Source organism: Protopterus annectens, chromosome 1.part1 (assembly GCF_019279795.1).
Source record: "Protopterus annectens isolate FY-2018-M chromosome 1.part1, PAN1.0, whole genome shotgun sequence".
Classification (NCBI taxonomy): Eukaryota; Metazoa; Chordata; order Ceratodontiformes; family Protopteridae; genus Protopterus; species Protopterus annectens.
Window position 1 is genome coordinate 762,094,068 of NC_056726.1, and position 18,535 is coordinate 762,112,602.

The 18,535-nt window shown below is 41.2% G+C and overlaps 1 protein-coding gene across 1 annotated transcript in view; it reads left to right on the forward strand.

Moving 5' to 3' along the window:
- Nucleotides 1-18,042, forward strand: part of KIF24 (kinesin family member 24) — a 2,255,161-nt gene extending 2,237,119 nt beyond the window's left edge. The window contains exons 11-12 of the mRNA XM_044087249.1: nucleotides 15,622-17,954; nucleotides 18,038-18,042. Coding sequence (XP_043943184.1) covers nucleotides 15,622-17,954; nucleotides 18,038-18,042 — 2,338 coding nt within the window. The remainder of the gene's footprint in view (nucleotides 1-15,621; nucleotides 17,955-18,037) is intronic.
- The last annotated feature ends 493 nt before the right edge of the window (nucleotides 18,043-18,535 follow it).

The following is an 18,535-nucleotide window of genomic DNA, read 5'->3' on the forward strand; positions in this document are numbered from 1 at the left end:
AGGAGTCCCACATTTGCAGGTCCAACCTCCGTGCGAGCTCTGTAGGGGCATCAGTGCCCACACCTTAGCAGAGTGCAAGAATAAACTAATTTTAAAGGGTTTATTAAAAACCCCTTTTTCGGAAGCTTTATCTGAGGCAGAGGTGTCACAAACACCTAGAAAAAAAAAACAAATAAGAGGAGCCACTCGGTCCCAACATCTTCTCATTCTCTTGAACCAAAAATGTCTAAAGGCCAGGTTCTTACTGAACTGAAGACTAAACCTAAATTGGCACAGAAATTTGTCTCGGCACCACAGCCTAAAACATTCTCCACGGTGCCATCTTTGACCATGGAACCGACTACGACAATTGCCACGGTACTGACCCCTTCCACGGTACTGCAGATCTTCTCTGCACCAATATCTTCTCCTTTTAAACTGGCTACTCCCCCTCCATTACAACCTTCTGGTCATTTGAACATGGTGCCAAAGGTCAAAACACTAGACCATGACTCAGCTGCCGGCACTGGGATACCTAATACAGCTCTGATTTTTCCACAGCACCACCTACGGTTCTGGTTGCTTTGACAGCTTTAAGTCCTCTGTGGCTCCTTCTCTGCAGGTGGGCTCGGAGTGGGGTGTGACCCCCATTCCGGGCTCCCATCCCTCTTCGAGCGGGCCTGCCTTACAGATTATGGAGAGAGTGCTTGCCTCAGCAGGCTCACAGTTGGCACCCTCGGTGTCGGAATGTCCTATATATGTGTTGTGTGGATCGCAGCTGTCACAGTCTTGCTACACTGGGGCAATGGGCATGGAGCAGCAAGATACCCTACCACAGAGTACCCTCTCTTCTGAGTCCTCTTCAGATCTCCCCCCTGATGAGCCACATAAGAGCTTGTGCAAGAGGAAGAACTTTGATTCACCTGAGGAATCTCTCACCGAAGATATGGATTATGATGAAGGGGAAGGGTCCCCACAGTCGTCCCCCGAAGATGTCTCCTTTGGAGATATACTAGGGATCTTAAAACAGAGCGGTAACTGGAAGCCCACCAACCCTTCCTCAGAAGAATCTGTATTCTTGCAGGCATTCTGTGCCCAACCGTCTACTTCCTGGGTGACCCTTCCTACAGATGAGCTAGTCAAGCTCATTGTGCAGTGTGCTTGGAAGGCCCCTGACACCACTGAGCCAATCCCTCAGAGATCCGACAGAATATTGTCCCCCAGAGGATCAACCCCATTGATCCAAGGGTTTGGCAGTAGATGCTATCGTGGTTGGGGTAGCCACTAAGAAGGAACTTGCAGAGATGAGTCCTACTGTTCATCCTCCAGAGATTCTCAGACATTAGACAGATTAGGGAAGTGGGTTTACCCTTCAACAACCTTTGCCATATGGTCATTGAATTATTTGGCACATTTTACCTGTGTTCAAAAGGACCTGATCACATAACTCTCAGGAACCTTGTCTGATGAGGTACATGACCAGGTTGCCTCTCAGCTTGCCACCCTAGAATTCATCTCTAGCTCGTCTTCATGGCAGTTGATTGCACATACAAGCAAAGGGGCAGCCAGAGCAGCGGGTGCAGGCATTGTCATGAGATGTCATGCCTGGATGCGCTTGTGTGACTTTGTGGACCCCTTCAAGTCTTCCTTCATCAACGGTCCCATTGATGCTTCTTCTCTTTTTGGCCCAAAACTTAAAGACGCATTAGCCAGGTGTGAGAGAGATGGAAAGACCCTGTCTGCTGTGGGTGTACATCTTTCCATTTCTCAACGATCCTATACCAGGAATCAGAGAAGTGGAAAGATGTGGTTCAGGAAGTCCTAAGGGCCTTTCTGTGACACATGTGGTGAGTCCCCCCCCCCCCGGGGCAGAGGGGGCCCGCATAATCAAGGCTCCAGGGATTCCTTCTTTGGGCAACGCCTATCAGCGCTCCTGAAGAGGAGCCCAATTACTTGCCTCTGGAGGCAGTCAGGGGACGATTCTCTCTGCAGCACTTAGCCCGGCTCTCAATAACATCAGATTCCTGGGTGCAGATGATAATTATCAGAGGTTACCACATCCCCTTCAATCTTTATCCAAGGCCACAAAGGCAAATCCCTGATCTTCCACCCAGTCAGAAGGATGCAGCAGCGCAAGAAATTCAAAAGCTGCTTGGAAAAAGAGTCATCCAAACAGTCCCACCAGACCAAGCAGGATCTGGACTTTACTCAAGGTTCTTTTTAATGCCAAAAAAGACAGTGGATTGGAGACCAATTCTAGGCCTCTGTATCTTAAACAAGTTTGTCAGACAGATAAAAATTCTGGATGGTCACGGTTCAGTCTATCCTTCCATTTCTGGAAAAAGACGATTGAATGTGCTCAGTAGATCTTCAGGATACTTATTACCACATAAAAATGGACAAACACTCCAGAAGATATTGCCGCTTCCAGCTGGGAGCCAGTCATTACCAATTTCGAGTGCTGCCCTTTGGTCTCTCCACAGCCCCCAGAGTGTTCACCAAATGTATGGCAGTAGTAACAACTCACTTGAGACTGCAAGGTTTCCGGGTGTTTCCATATTTAGATGATTGGCTCCTTACCACCTCCACAAAGCATCTACTGCTACATGCCTTGCACTACACCGTGCAACTGACAGGAATCCTAGGTATCTCGATAAATGAAGAGAAGTCAAAACTGGTACCCACTCAGTGCTTAGAATTCATTGGAGCAACACTCGACACAAGGTTCTGTCTAGTCACTCTTCCACATCACAGATTATAAAGCCTAAGGTCTCAGCTCCAAGCGATACTCTCTTAGGACAAAGTTCCAGCTCACTTAGTCCTTCAACTACTAGGGTCAATGGCAGTGACAATAACTCTAGTTCCTTTGGTGAGACTCCATATGAGGCTGCTCCAATGACTCCTAGCATCACAGTGGTCTCTATTAACACACCCCATGTCTTACCTAATCCACATAACAAACCATTGCAAACAGGATCTGAATTGGATGAAGCCAGAAGAGGAGTTATGGAGTAGCCCCTTTTCACCTCCTCAGCCCAAGGCTGTAGTGACCACGGACGATTCCCTGATGGGGGGGTATTTTCAGGGAAAGACAGTCCAAGGCACTTGGTCCCCCTTAGAGACCAATTTGCATATCAACTTCCTGGGACTGAGGGCGGTGCTTCTGGTGTTGCAAGCATTCCAGTCTGCCCTTCCGTCTGGGACAATTGCTGTCCAATCAGACAACATGTTGGTTATCTGGTATATCAGCAAACAGGAAGGAACCAGGTCCTGTCCATTATGTCAGGAAGCCATGAGACTATGGCAATGGGCCATAGCCTCCAACCGCTTTCTGATAGCAACTCACATTCTCGGGAATTCCAACATGATTGCAGACAAAACCTGCCTCACTAGTGGTCTCTCAATCCCATGGTAGTGACCAAAATTTTTCATCATTGAGGGCAGCCTTGTTGCGATCTATTTGCATCTCCCATGAACCACAAATGCAGCAGCTACTTTGCTCTAATCCCCCCTCAGGTGGAGTCCCTGAGGGATGCTCTTATACACGATTGGCCCCCAGGACTGCTTTATGCCTTTCCTCCTTTTCCCCTAATACCACAGTTTTTAAAGAAAGCGCAACGATTGAGAAGCAAAGTAATCCTCATTGCTCCCTATTGGCCTCGCCAAGTCTGGTTCCCCTTTCTTTGGCTTCACCTAGTTCACTGCCTGTAGACTTTGGACCTAACTCTGAGTCTACTGTCTCATCCACAAGGGATGGTCCATCCCAGCCTACCAAGTCTCAAGCTGACCACTTGGTACCTCCACGTCCGGTAATTGCCAGGCAGAATAATCTATCTTACAATGCAACTGGTCAATGACCAGCAAAACAGAAAAAAAACAAAGAATTCCACCAAAACTATGAAGCCAATAACGGTTTAATGCTCAAAGTCCACAAGTTTTCACATAAAAATTCCATGTATCCACGAACAACTAAGCGCTTTCGCCAAGGTTAAAAAACCATAGGCATCTTCAGAGTTGTTCGTTTACAATGCATTCTCCCCTTTTATACAACTTCCTTTACATTAATTAAACAATCACTTAATACAATTGATAATCACTTAAAACACAATAAACTGATTTTTAACAACTGCCTGATCTACCAAAAAGGCTCGTCAAATAAACAACCATGCCCCCCCCCAGTAAAAATACATCAAAGTATACATAAAACTTCATTTTTTCATTTATGCACATAATGTATGTTACCTTCACTAAACATTCATATACAATGGTGTAGAAATTGATATTTCATATAAAAATTAATTATACTCTCATTACTTAATGATACTTAGAATGTGCTAACAAACCATATAAATAAAAGTACAATAATATATGTGTATAAATAAAAAATGAAAAATAAACTTATACAAATCTTATTATAATAACTAAACAATTCTACCCTGTTTTATTTTTAAAAATGGCTTTATGAAAATAAAGTCATTGAGTCCTGGCGGACTCGTTGCATTAGTCCGTATCTGCCACAGGGACTCGTGCCTCTAAAATGGACTCCCAATCTCCACCCCACTTATTGTCAGTAATTTTGTCTATGACAAAGAATAAAAACTTACTGAAATTCATACATTATCTAGAGTGCAAGTATAAGGCATCGTGTGGATCCTTATTGTTGATAGCTCTCAAATGCTCACCAATCCTGTCCCTTAATCTATGGGTGGTCTTCCCAGTGTAAAAACCAAGACAGGAGAGGCAAGTGGCCACATAGACCACTCTCTTGGAATTACAATTGCTTTTTCCTGGACACTTCACTGAAACCCCAAATCCACCAATGTCCACATAGGGTCCATTGTTGATATACCTACAATACCTACAATTCTCACACTTGGACATGTACGAACCTTTACTAAAAACCATATGGTGTGCCTCCAATATATTTTTAATATTGCTACCTCTACTGTGAATTATTTTTGGCTTGGTGCCTATAACTGAAAACATATTCTTGTCAAAAATAATATCCCACCCTTTATTAATAATTCCCATAACTTCAGATGTTCTGTTACTAAATTGTAAAACCATGCCCGTGGTACTAGACTACGTCCCATTTGATGTATCTACTTGTAAATAGCTTTCCATAGCCAATATCGGTTGAAAATTATTCCATCTTTTCCTTTCTACCTCCTTTTTCACTTTTATTAACAATTTAAGGGGGTACCCTCTCTCCAAAAACATTCCAATTAAAGTATACATTTCTTCTTTAAATTTACCTTCCTCACTGGTCAACCTTGAAATTCTCACCATCTGTCCTTTCACCACACTACGTTTTTGAAATAGGGGATGGTCACTAGTGAAAAACAACAAACTATTGGAATATGATTCTTTCCTGTAGATGGAACTTTGCAAAATGCCATTTTCCACACTGAACCTGATGTCCAGATAGTTAATGAATTTCAACTCCCACTTATACGTAAATTTCAGAAACCTAGTCGTCCCATTCAAAAATTCAATAAATTTAGTAACTTCCTCAGCCTTCCCTTTCCATAAAATCAGGATGTCATCTAAAAATCTATTGTAACTCACAATATTTTGAGCAAATTTGGAAGTTAATACATGTCTGTTTTCCCAATTGAATAAAACCAAATTTGCAAAAATGGGGGCACATTTTGCCCCCATAGCTACACCCGATATCTGGTGGAATATTTAATCTTCAAACACCATAAAATTGTTTTTAAGGATGATATTCATAAATTGTACTATTATTTCAATTTCCCCCATGTCCATATCTGACAATTGGTGAATACTGCTCTTGAACATCTCTATACCAACTGAATGAGGAATGACTGAAAATAGATTAACCACGTCAATACTTAAAAAACTAATAGAATCATCTATTGAATGGCGATATTTAGATAGCCTTTCAAGGCAATGCCAAGAATCTTGGATAATATGTGAAACCCCCTTAACTAAACCCCACTTGCCTCTCCTGTCCTGGCTTTTACATTGGGAAGATCACCCGTAGATTAAGGGACAGGATTGGTGAGCATTTGAGAGCTATCAAAAATAAGGATCCACACAATGCCTTATATTTGCACTCTAGACAATGTATGAATTTCAGTAAGTTTTTATTCTTTGTCATAGACAAAATTACTGACAATAAGTGGGGTGGAGATTGGGCGTCCATTTTAGAGGCACATGAGTCCCTGTGGCAGATATGGACTAATGCAACGAGTCCGCCAGGACTCGATGACTTTATTTCCATAAAGCCATTTTTAAAAATAAAACAGGGTAGAATTGTTTAGTTGTTATAATAAGATTTGTATAAGTTTATTTTTCATTTTTTATTTATACACATATATTACTGTATTTTTATGTATATGGTTTGTTAGCACATTCTAAGTATCATTAAGTAATGAGAGTATAATTAATTTTTATATGAAATATCAATTTCTACACCATTGTATATGAATGTTTAGTGAAGGTAACATACATTATGTGCATAAATGAAAAAGTGAAGTTTTATGTATACTTTGATGTGTTTTTACTGGGGGGGCATGGTTGTTTATTTGACAAGCCTTTTTGGTAGATCAGGCAGTTGTTAAAAATCAGTTTATTGTGTTTTAAGTGATTATCAATTGTATTAAGTGATTGGTTAATTAATGTAAAGGAAGTTGTATAAAAGGGGAGAATGCATTGTAAACGAACAACTCTGAAGATGCCTATGGTTTTTTTAACCTTGGCGAAAGCGCTTAGTTGTTCGTGGATATATGGAATTTTTTATGTGAAAACTTGTGGACTTTGAGCATTAAACCATTATTGGCTTCATAGTTTCGGTAGAATAATCTATCTTCCCCAGTACAAAAGATACTTCTTCCCGTAAACCGTCCACCAGGAAAGTTTATCATAGTAAGTGGAACAGATTTGTAATTTGGTCTCAAGAGCAAGGACTTGACCTCTTTTCAGCCACAATTAATAAAGTGTTGGAATATTTGTCAACCTTACTCCACTCAGGAGCCTCAGCTTCTACTATCAGAGTCCATTTAGCAGCCATTTCCAGTTTCTATAATGGCTTTGATGATTTTTCTTTAATATCTCACCACCTCTGCAAAACCTTTTTAAAGGGAGTCCTGCATTTAAAACCACCCTTTAAAGAACCCATTGAACCATGGAGTTTGATGTTAGTCCTACAAACTTTGATTCGCCAACCCTTTGAGCCAGCAGCCACCAGTGATATAAAATTCTTGTCTTGGAAGAACTTATTTCTGGTAGCCGTCACTTTAGCCAGGAGAATATCTGAATTACAGGCCTTGTGTGTAAAGTGCCAAACATAATTTTTCACAAAGCGAGAGTATCCCTTTGCACTAACCCCTCCTTTCTGCCCAAAGTTGTCTCAGATTCAAACATTAAGCAATCTATTGACATACCTGTTTTCTTCCCAAACTTTTCAAACAAAGGAGAATACTGCTTGCATTTGTTGGATGTACATAGACAGTTACGTTTTTTCTTAGACAGGACTAAATCATTCAGGAAATTGGACGAATTTTTCCTGTCTTTTTCAGGGCCTAAATTGGGCAAGTCAGTTTCTAAAGTCATTTTGGCAAAATGGTTGAGAGAATGCATCACCTTTGTTTATCAACAGAATCCAATGAGTTTATCAGCTAAAGTCAAGGTTCATTCCACCAGGCCAGTTTCCACTTCAGTAGCCTTTCATTCAAGAGCCTCAATGGATGACATTTGTGCAGCAGATACTTGGGCTACCCCTCATACCTTTATCACTTATTACAGACTAGACATGGTCTTCAGGGAGAGAGCATCCTTTGGCTCAATGGTGCTCAGGAATATCCTTCCATAGGGCCTCCCAGGGTATAAAGTAGCTAGGGACTCTGTCCCAACTGTTATGAATGAATGAAGATTGACAACATCAGATAAAGAAGTTATGTTCTTACCATAACATTTCACCTGTGTTGTCGATCTCCATTCATTCTTGACATCCCACCCTCCTACACCCCTCCAAAGCCTCCTGGAGGTTCGGAACTGGTCCTGGTTACGTGGTACAGCATTCCCTCAGACAAAGCCTCCGCTTTATTATTTTTATGGGCAAACACAATCTGAAGGGAAGGGAAGAGAGGCACTGTGGGTAACCTTAGCTCAAGAGTTTTTGGCTGGTGTGAGCTTGTTATATCGTCCGAGTTGGTTCTGAGGACAGAACTGAAACCCAACTGTCAAGAACGAATGAAGAACGACAGCACAGATGGAATGTTATGGTAAGAACATAACATCTTTTTATGTTTGTTTCAGTCTGTGGATGTTTTTTTTATTTGCTTTCTGCCTGCTCTTCTAAGATTCACATACAAATACTATAATTTACTAATCTTGTCATAGAGGGTGTTTTACCTTGTGTTTATCAAGTATAGGAGATGTACCATTTTAGTGGGTTGTATAGCTGCAATTGTGGACTGGTAATAAGTTATACTAGTTTTCCAACATAGTCCTAAGACGTTGTCTTTATATTGCCAAAAATGAGATATCTGCACTCAGAGCATTTTTAATGAAATGTTGTACCTAAAAATAAGACTAAAAGTGAGTTATAAGAAATTAATGCAGATGTTTGTGAAAGTAGCATATACTCCAATAGATGTAGTAAAATGTAATAGTACTTTTGAAAAGTGTGTAGCTACATCAGTTGTTTTAGGTTGCCTAGTACTGACTATTGAGACACATTTAATTCTGTAGCTGTTGCATGCAGTGATATTTTTTTATTCCTGATGCTTTTAATTATTGTTTTGATTTTTGAAAAAAACATGCTCCCAGCTGTTAGTCTGTAGATTGTTTGCTACTGTACCAGATAGAGGAAAATGACATGAGGTCTTTGTCAGTAACCACTCTAGTATACTGCTAGTGTTAGTCCTCTTACTCATGGCTGTCCTGTGTGTTCTCAGTCTTCTGCAGGTAAGAGATTGCTTGCTTGATCATGTTAGATTGAACAAAGCGATTTCTCAAGACCACTGTGCTTTGTTTCATGAGAGTTTTTTTTTCCTTCCACCATGTCATAGGTTCATAAGTATGTACTAAGCTATCTGCCCAAAAGCATTTATAAGCCTAGCCAGAATGTGTTGGCTTTCGCCGCCCCCTTAGATTAGTTCCCTGTGCCTCTGTCCAGCAGAGCCAGTGAACTGATCCCCGGGGTAACTTTCTGTTTCTCATCCACTCGTCAAGGTTTCTCTTGAAAAATGTTAGCGAGGAGTTCTGCCTAATGTAGATTGGAATCTTGTTCCAAAGCATGGGAAGTCTCTGGGACAGGGAATCTATCCCTCCAGCACATTCTATTTATTGTTGTGGTGAGGTTTAGATCTCTAGACCGTGTGGCTCGAGGGGATAAGGTTTTCTTTAGGGGGAGCATGTCCATCAATTCTGGGTTGGACATGGCCTTGTATGTCAGGCAGAGATCACATCTGAGTATGCAGTATGCAACCGAGTACAGCTGGAGTTTCTTCAGTCGAGCTGCATAGGGCATCAGTTTGAGGCCAGTGATCCTCTTCGTGAGGTACTTCTGTGGTCTGTCCAGCTGTTGCAGGTGTCTTGTAAGGTACATCCCAAATGGGGCGTTGTACTCTATGATGGGTCTGATAAGTGATGAGTACAGGGGCACAATGACCTCTTTTGATCTGGATGCAAACCCTTTTGTGATTAGTTGGGCCACATAAAAGGATTTTCTAACCACTTTGGCAATGTGATTATCAAAGGAGAGATTGCTATCTACTTGGGTCCCCAGATCCCTTATTACGTTTTCTGTATTTAGGGGACTACCACCTATGTGGTAGTTTGTGGGTACTTTGTTTTTTCCAAAGGGGATGACTATGCACTTTTTGGCTTTTAGCTTGAGGCCATGATTTTGACACCAGGTATCCGTCTCAGTGAGACCCTTTTGGAGGATGTCTGTGTCAGCCAGAGAGTAAGTTATAGCCCCTAGTTTGCAGTCGTCTGCGAACTTGGTCAGCCAGATTCCTCCTGTGCTTGCCTGTACCTCTGAGAAGTATATGCCGAACAGGAGGGGTCCTAGGACTGAGCCCTGGGGAACGCCACTTGTAACCGGTTTAGAGTCAGACCTAGCTCCTGCAACTCTCACCATGTGGGATCTGTCCGTGAGCCAATTGACAACCCGTCTTGTGACATAGGGGTTTATGTTCAGGCTGGTGAGCTTGTCTATAATACCAGAATAGGGAATGGTGTCGAAGGCCTTTGCGAGGTTTAGGTAGGCTGTGTGTACCACCTTTCCCTCGTCTATAGCCTTGGTAACTGTCTCAAAGAAGTCCACCAGGTTTAGGAGGCATTATTTGCCCTTAACAAAGCCGAACTGGGTAGGGTTCAGTGTTTGGAGGTTCCCAATGTCTCTATTAATGAATTCCATGATGATGTGCTCCATAGCCTTGCAGACCAAGCTAGTCAGGCTTATAAAGCAATAGTTCCCGGCATCTGTTGTGGCTCCGCCTTTGTGGAGCGGAATAACCGTTGCTGTGCACCACTCTATGGGTACGTAGCCTGTGGAGAGGCTGAGTTTGAACAGTGTGTTTAGGTGAGGGGTTAGTTAATCTTTGAGCTTGTGTAGGACACAGCCTGGGACACTGTCCGGTCCCATTGATGCTGTGTTTTTGGCTTTGGAGAGGGCTGTTTTAACCCGAGTGTCTGATTTCAGGGGCTGTACATTCTTCTGGTATGGTTATGGGCCCTTTTGGGGACAAGAGGGGGTGACGTTTGCACTGGACATGGCTGCCAGGATGTTGGCAATATCGGTTGGTTCAGTGTATTTTGTGCCATTCTGCACCAACTCCGAGCAGATCTGAGCATTGCCGCTTAGATTCTTGACATAGTTAAAGAATGCCTTGTGGTTATCTTTGGAGTCCTTGGCAACTTTTCTTTCGAAGCTCGCCTTGGATGATTTTATGAGGGATCGTAGTTTCTTGCTGATACTGATCAGGGATGTCTTCCCTTCTTGGGATTTTACTCTTTTCTGTACTAGTTTCCTCCTTCTATTGTATAGCTTGTTTATGGCAGGGGTCCACCAGACTGGTTTCCTTTTCTTGGAGGAGTGAGTCTTGGTTTTGCTTGGGATAGCACGATCCATGCATTCTTCTAGGTGCCTGTAGAATGCATTAGTAAAGGATTTTGCAGCTTGGGCAGCGTTATCCTTTAGCATGGGGGCTTTGAAATTTTTCACCTCGGTGTTAAGTAATGTGAAGTTTGCTTTTGAAAAGTTTTTCACAGTGGTTTCCTTGTCCGGGGTGGGGGAGGAATGTAGATATCCAAAGTGATTTGTTTATGGTCAGATCTAACCAGTGAGGGGTTGACCTCCGGTGTGGAACACCAGTCGCCCATGTTGGTGATGACCAGGTCCAATATGCTGTCACCTCTGGTGGGAGTGTTGACCAGTTGATCCAAGACGTTTGAGTTTATAAATTCTAGGAAATGTTGGGCAAAGGAGTTAGTACTTGAGTAGTTCTCCCAGTTAATATTTGGGTCGCTGAAATCACCCAATATCAGGGTGTTTGGTAGGACCTTTATGTTTCCCAGTGTTTCCAGAAATGCGGAACGGGGGTCCTGGTACATGGTGGATGATCTGTAGCAAGCTACAATTTGAATTGCAGTTTTGCCTGTTGTTAGCTGCACGTGGATGATCTCTGAAGCATCGTGCTGTACCACTAACCTGGAGGTGTGGGTATCCTTGATGAATATGGATACTCCCCTGCCCTTTGTATTTCGGTCCAGGTTCTGTGGCCAAAATGTATGGTATGAGTTGTAGCCTGGTAGTGCTGGGGTGCTGCCTGGAGCCTTAAACCAGGTTTCTGTTACTGCACATATATTGATTTTCTCCATACTGAGGAATGCCTCGAGTACGTGCATTTTGAGGTTTAGACTTCTGGCACCGAGTAGCATTACCCTCAGATTTTTTTTTACTTGTGCTATTTACGGCAGTGGGTTTGTCTTTTGAGCCTTGCCTAAAAAATGCACTATGGGGGTGGCAAGAGCCTTGGCCAATGTTTGAAAGCCTAAAGGTAACAGGTGCAAGCCGTCTCTAGTGAAGCAGCGAGGCTCGTCGAGCATGTCATCCCAGGTGGACTTACACTGGATCCCCTTTGAAGGACACCAGAAACTTAGCCAGTTGTTGAAATTGATAATTTTTTCTTTATACCGTGGTATCATTCTTGGTGAGGGCAGGATGCTACTCAGGGTCATACCAGCCTGGGCTACGTGATCAGAGAGCTGTTCCATGTCTCTTTTCATGTAGTCCAGGGAGGTATGGCTCAGGTCATTTACACCAACATGGACAATGACATAGTCGTATTTGTACTTGTTCTGGAGTGACCTGAGTGCTTGTGTTATGTGGCGGAGCCTGGCACCCGACAGGCAGCTAACAGTAACCTTCTCCTTATTCAGCCTAGTGAGTGAGACGTCAGTGTGCTGCCTATAGAGTCACCTATTACTAGTATGTTGAGTATGTTATTTTGCCTTAAGGGCTGTGATTGTGTGGCACACTGGTTTTGTGAAGTATGTGTTTCATGGTTTGTGTTGGGGGGGGGTGGAGGTTGCTTGGATGTCTGCTTTGGAGGTTTCTGTTGCTTTTGCATATTTTTATTTAGAACCTCAGAGTATGTTTTTGTGTATTTATGTGTGTATTTTTGCCGGTGCTGGTTTAATGGGTCTGTGCGAGACTGGTGGTGTGATGCCAGTATTTCCCTTCTCCTCTTGACTGTCTGATCCAGTCTTGGGTTAAGAGGGCTTAGCCTCCAGTTTGGTTGTATAATTGCATCTCTCGCATGTATTAGTGTTTGGTGGTAGGAGGAGAGGGTTGTCTGTGTACATGAGGCAGTTGTAACATTGCCTCAAAATGCCCAGATTCACCAGTTGGACTGGAGAGTTCACCTGAAACTGCCCTTTGGACATGTCTGGATAGGTACAGTGAATACTGAATGGCTGGTAAGGTCGAATAGAGATCCTTGTCCTTCTGTAAGTATAGGGGGGTCTAGTGCTAGGGTTTATAAGTGATTGCTTTGAGTTTTGAGCAAGTGCCGATCTGAGAAATTAATGGCTTGAGTGCTTAAGTTGAAAGTTTGTCTAGTTCCAAGGGAAAAACTGAAGGGGAGACTTTGTGGAGCCTGGAATAGTTATACCCTAGCTAACTGGCGCTGCACATCGCACAAAACCGTGCAAATGTGGTTTTTATAGCAGGGAAATGAAAGAGAGAGAAATTAGCCCAAAATGGCCAATAAACTATTAATTTCTGGGCTGAGACCACTCCTCCAGGGACAGATAAGTTGCCCAAAGCTTCCCTCTCTCACAAGTGAGCAGAGAAACTTACTGCTGTCCAAGTAAGGTATGGGTAAACAGAGATTTGTAACACAGCCCTGAATTCAGCACTAACCTGAAAACTGGACTATACTAGCTTAGAAAGGTGGGAAACAAGTGTATTAATTTTTTCAGAAGATAAAGCAGATACAATCAAAAAATAACACTTTAAATGCACAGAAAAAGATGCTTATTGTTATATATCTCAGTTCAGAGTTGTAGTCAATGCCCCTAGTAATAAAGTAGGAAGAAACACAAATACGGTGAAAGCAGATGAAAAAAGTGCAATTTTTATATGTATACATATATATATAATATATATATATATATATATATATATATATATATATATATATATATATATATATATATATAAACAATACAATACAAACAAACTGATTTAAACAAGTTACCCAATTAACCAGAAAAAAGCTCAAGACTGAGCCCTGTTCCAGCAGTCTTCAATCAGACAAGTTCTAACTGCACACTCCCGCTACTAGGGTACAGTGGAACCTTCCCCAAAAAAAGATGGCCTGGATCAGTGCTCAAGTTATACAAACAAAGCTAGATTCAGCAGACCTGAATCTGTTCCTATGCTACAGCAACAAGGTGCATCAATTTCAGAAAGAAACAGTTAAAATAAGCAGGCACAATAAGCCTGTGATCAGAAATTCCCAGCTCAGAAGGGCAGAATCCAGCCTCTCCTCCCACAAGAGTGCAGACCACAAACCTTCTTAATTTAGAATAATGGGCCTGAAGCCCAAGTGTTTAAACCAGAACTAATACACTTTTAGAATAGCAGCCACTGAGCCTTCAATCAGCAATTCCCAGCTTAGAAGGATGTAAGCTACCTGTCCTGCCACAACAGTGCAGACCACAGACCTTCTTAATGTAAAACAACCATATGAAGCCCAAGTGCTTGAACCAAAAGACTTAGAATAACAGTTACAATTTAATCAGGGAACCTTAGTGAGTTGGCCTTCTCAAATCTTCTCTCTGTATTAAGTAGAGTGAACACACTAGACTCAGAATATGATCTCACTGTATTCGGTTAGAGTGAACACTAAACCGAGTACAGTGAGATCATATTCTGAGTCAAGTGAGCAAATGAGATGAACTCAGGAGGAGTGTTTCAAATACAGACTTACTGGAGGGGCAGGCAATTCCAGAGCCAACACCAAAACAAGAACAGGGACGGTGGGTGGGGACAAACAGCAGAGAGACACACAGCACACACTATTCAGTGAAACACACAGTTAGGTACAGAAAAAAATGAAAAACAGTACTTTTAAAACTGCAAGTTTGTACTTAACTTCAGCTTCTAATGCAGGTGACTATAGCCAAGCAAGTCTCTCAGAAGTTGAGCATAAAATGATTTCTCAAACTTTGTGGCTAGCATTTAAAGTACAGAGGAATCCCTCTAGGCTAACAGCTAAATATCAGATAACAAGAAGTGAGAAGACTACCACCCCCTGTTATAGCAGAGACACACACAGCACATTAGGTAAAGAAAAAAAATGAAAAACAGTACTTTTAAAACTGCAAGTTTGTACTTAATTTCAGCTTCAAATGCAGGTTTTTATAGCTAAGCAAGTCTCTCAGAAGTTGAAGTTAGTAAGTTCGTAGGTTCTTGCTAAGTTTACAGCCAAGGAGCTTATCAGTATACTTTGCCACATCACCTAGTACTAGTGGGAGACTAACAATGTCCACCATTAAGAAGAGTTTCCACACGTATCCAGGGTGAAAATTTGTGATGACCCATTCAGTCATTCAGAGTGGTTTTAAAGGTGATTAGTACTTAATAAATAAGGGCTAACTATTCTAGAAGCGGTAGCTTCATTGAGTTAGGTACCTGTCATGCCACCTGGTGTTGATGATGTGGTAGGATAGGTTTAGGTCTCTGGAGTTGAGTGTTTAGTTTGCTCTACATCTGGTCCTCTTTAGGTGAAGGAGTTCAAAGAGTGCTGGGTCATCATGGGGGATGCAGGGGGTGCACTGAGTCTTGTCCTAGAGGACACAAGAGGTTTAAAAAATACATTGGGAAGATGAGGCAACCATACTGATAATATGTTGAGAAAATATGAGTGACATAATAACAGAAGAAACAACTATTAGCTATTCAAATTAGATCTAACTAGATTTGTATGGACAGAGTAAAAGGCACAGCTCATCAGTTCTGTGTAGGCAGTTTGTGCACACTTGCTCCTCCTGTTGACTGTGAAAGAAGGAAATGAGCATCTATCTAGTGTGGGTGAATTGCTGATTAATTTAGTTTATGTATATATAAATACTAATATGCATAATTCTGTCTTTTAGGGTGAAAGAGCTGAAGATGGGAATTAAATGTTCTTCCACAGCAAAAGGTCAGTGTGTTAGGAGCCCCTCTCCAAAACGTAACAAAAGTGTTGCAAGTTTTGTACAAAGAGAAAAAAGTGTGCCGAAAAAAGTAAAACTTACCTTACATCCTCCTTTGACTGCTCCAAGTTCAGTAAGACACAAATCAACAGCAGCAGTGTTCCACCCATCCAACGTTCCTCTTTCCTCTACTCCAAAAGCATCTGCAAAGTCTGATATTGCCCTTGAGAGTCCCTGCTATACATGGTCTAAGCATACCACACCAGTTAAAGGATTTATGAAAGTGGGTCTGTCTGAAAAACTGCAGAATAGTACTACAGAACATCAGTCTTTCAATTGGGAAGATGAAAATACTGTTATTCTTAAGTCAGAGGCTACCAAAAGTAAACAATGTTCAAAGTCAGCAAAGTCTAGACAAGGAGAGTATGAAAATAGGCAAGAACAGACTAGTAGAAATCAGAAGGTACAAGCAGTACTGCCACTGCAGAAGGAATTGGCTTTGAAAGATGTTTGTTGCAATAGTACAGCAGTTGTGCAGTATTATCCCTATGAGAGAACTGAAACCATTCAGAGTCATGTAAATAAACTACCTTGTGGAAATGTTAAGTCTAGTACTGATGTATTATCACAGCAGAAAGAAAAGGAGAGACATTTGCATCTATATCATCAACAGCTTCAACAGATTGTGCATCCTGCTGTACTACAGCAAAAGCTAACATACCAACCACTTCAGAATTTGTTCAGAAAATACAAAACAAAAGAGTGCTCTGTCAAAAATGATGACCAATGTCCTTATGTTTGTAATATGCCTTGTAAAAATGACAGAGAAGCCGAAGACACAGATAATAGTGATGCTTATAGCATTGATTCAATTTCATGCTTCCAAAATCAAAGAAAAGTACAAGAGAACAACCAAGGTGTCTTTAGCAAAGCTTCATTTTTCCTCCATAACAGTGAAGTAGGTACAGGAGAAGCTCATAATAGAGTTACTGAACACAGCATAGGAAGTAGCAAAAAACAAGAGCACTCCTTAAGCTGGAACGACTACCCAAAGTGCAATGAGCTTTGCAAAAAAAAAGAAGATAACACTCTACATGAGAACTGCTGGACCACAGAGGAAAGATGCACAGTTTCTAGCTCTTTAAACAGCAATAGTTTATCAAATAAACAAGATTTTCCTAAATCTTTCAACTTCAGTGAAGTTCAGATTAATGATATATCTCTGGTTCAGAAACAGAATAACTTTGCTAGCGATGAACAAAACAACCATGGTATTAATCAGCGTTTTCTGCAAAATGAATATGGTGTGTCCTTTTTTCATGAGGTTAATCTTGATAGTACTGAATTGAAGCAAGATGTGCGTACTCCTTCTGCATCTATTCCAAAAACAAAGAAGGACCAATATTTTTTGTTACAAAATGAGCTTAAGAAGGATGCACAGCACAGTGGAGGCCTTAACTGGGGAACAACAGACCTTTCAGGTGAATCTGTATCTGGGCAGATGGAACCCCTGACAGTGTCCCTGCTTACTAGTGATAAAACAGCTGTTTCAGATGATGTTCTTTTAGATCAGTCTCATCAAATGTGTAGAGATGAGCAGACTTTGGATTCAAGAATCACTAATTTTGACAGTCAGTTTACTAAACAAGTCACAAACAGTCTTAATAGTAATATTTCTGCACTGGACTATAAGCCAAGTTTTGAAGAATCTGAAATCGGTAACCAAGAGCAAAATAAGATTTATCTTCAAGTTCCAAGTGAGAGGACATCAGATTTTTACAAGAATTCAGCAGTCATTGATAAGCCTGTTAATGATGTTGACTGGTCTGTGAGTGGGTCACCTTCCTCTTTTAATCAAGAATTATCTAATCCTTTGCTTGAACGCGATAAGCTATTAGTAAGTCTGACAGTACATACAAGTGAAATTTCCTCTAAAGATTCCAGTAATTCTGTTTTCCTCAGTGATTCTAAATACAGAGAAATGTCTTACAAGGACAAATTATATGATCCAGATACTGAAGACAATCATTTGAACTCTCTCCTTTCAGCCCCTGTAGAAACCCATTCTGAAGTTCATCTAGCAAATGCATATAGCACTGAAGAAAAAGTTGAGAAGAATGATGCAGATACCTACTATCCTAACTCAGAAATGATTGAAAAGAATGCTTCCATGAATAAACCAAACATTTGTGTAAATTCAGCTGATACACAAACTGTCAGTGATTCAGGCCATTTAGAAATAGTACAGCTATTAGGACAAAATTCTGCACTTCAATCAAAACCAAACTTCAGCAGTAGAGGGTCACCTTCTCACCAACATAAATATTCAAAATCTCTGCTTAAAAGTGACCTACAATATTCAGAAATGTTCCTAAAGAATAACAGAGAACAGTTTAGCAGTGTTATTTCAGAGAAGAACCTGTCGTCAAAACACTACATTCAATCATTTGACTGCAAAGCTAGTACTCACATTACTGTTACACAAAATGCTCTCACGGATACTTCAAATGACTTTGACAAAAGACATTCAAATGATCGATCAGTCTGTCAGACTGAAACCTTTGGAAAAGCACAGTAAGAAATTATTTGATAATTTGACTAGAGAAAGTGTTGCCTGATCATTTTTATTACTCACCTTTTGCTAAGCAGTGCAACCATTTTGTTTATTTGCTGTTGTGGCAGGGGATGGACTGGCACTTCAGCCATGGCACAAGCCCTTTAAAGCAAATAATGTAATAATATGCAGAAACTGATCAACAAAGAAAGAATTAGTACAAATTGGACAGATACATTACATAGTTACAGGGCATAATGTGAGTATAGTGCGCAGAGCAGGGTGTAATTTTTAACAAAGATTAAATTCAGATCTGACATT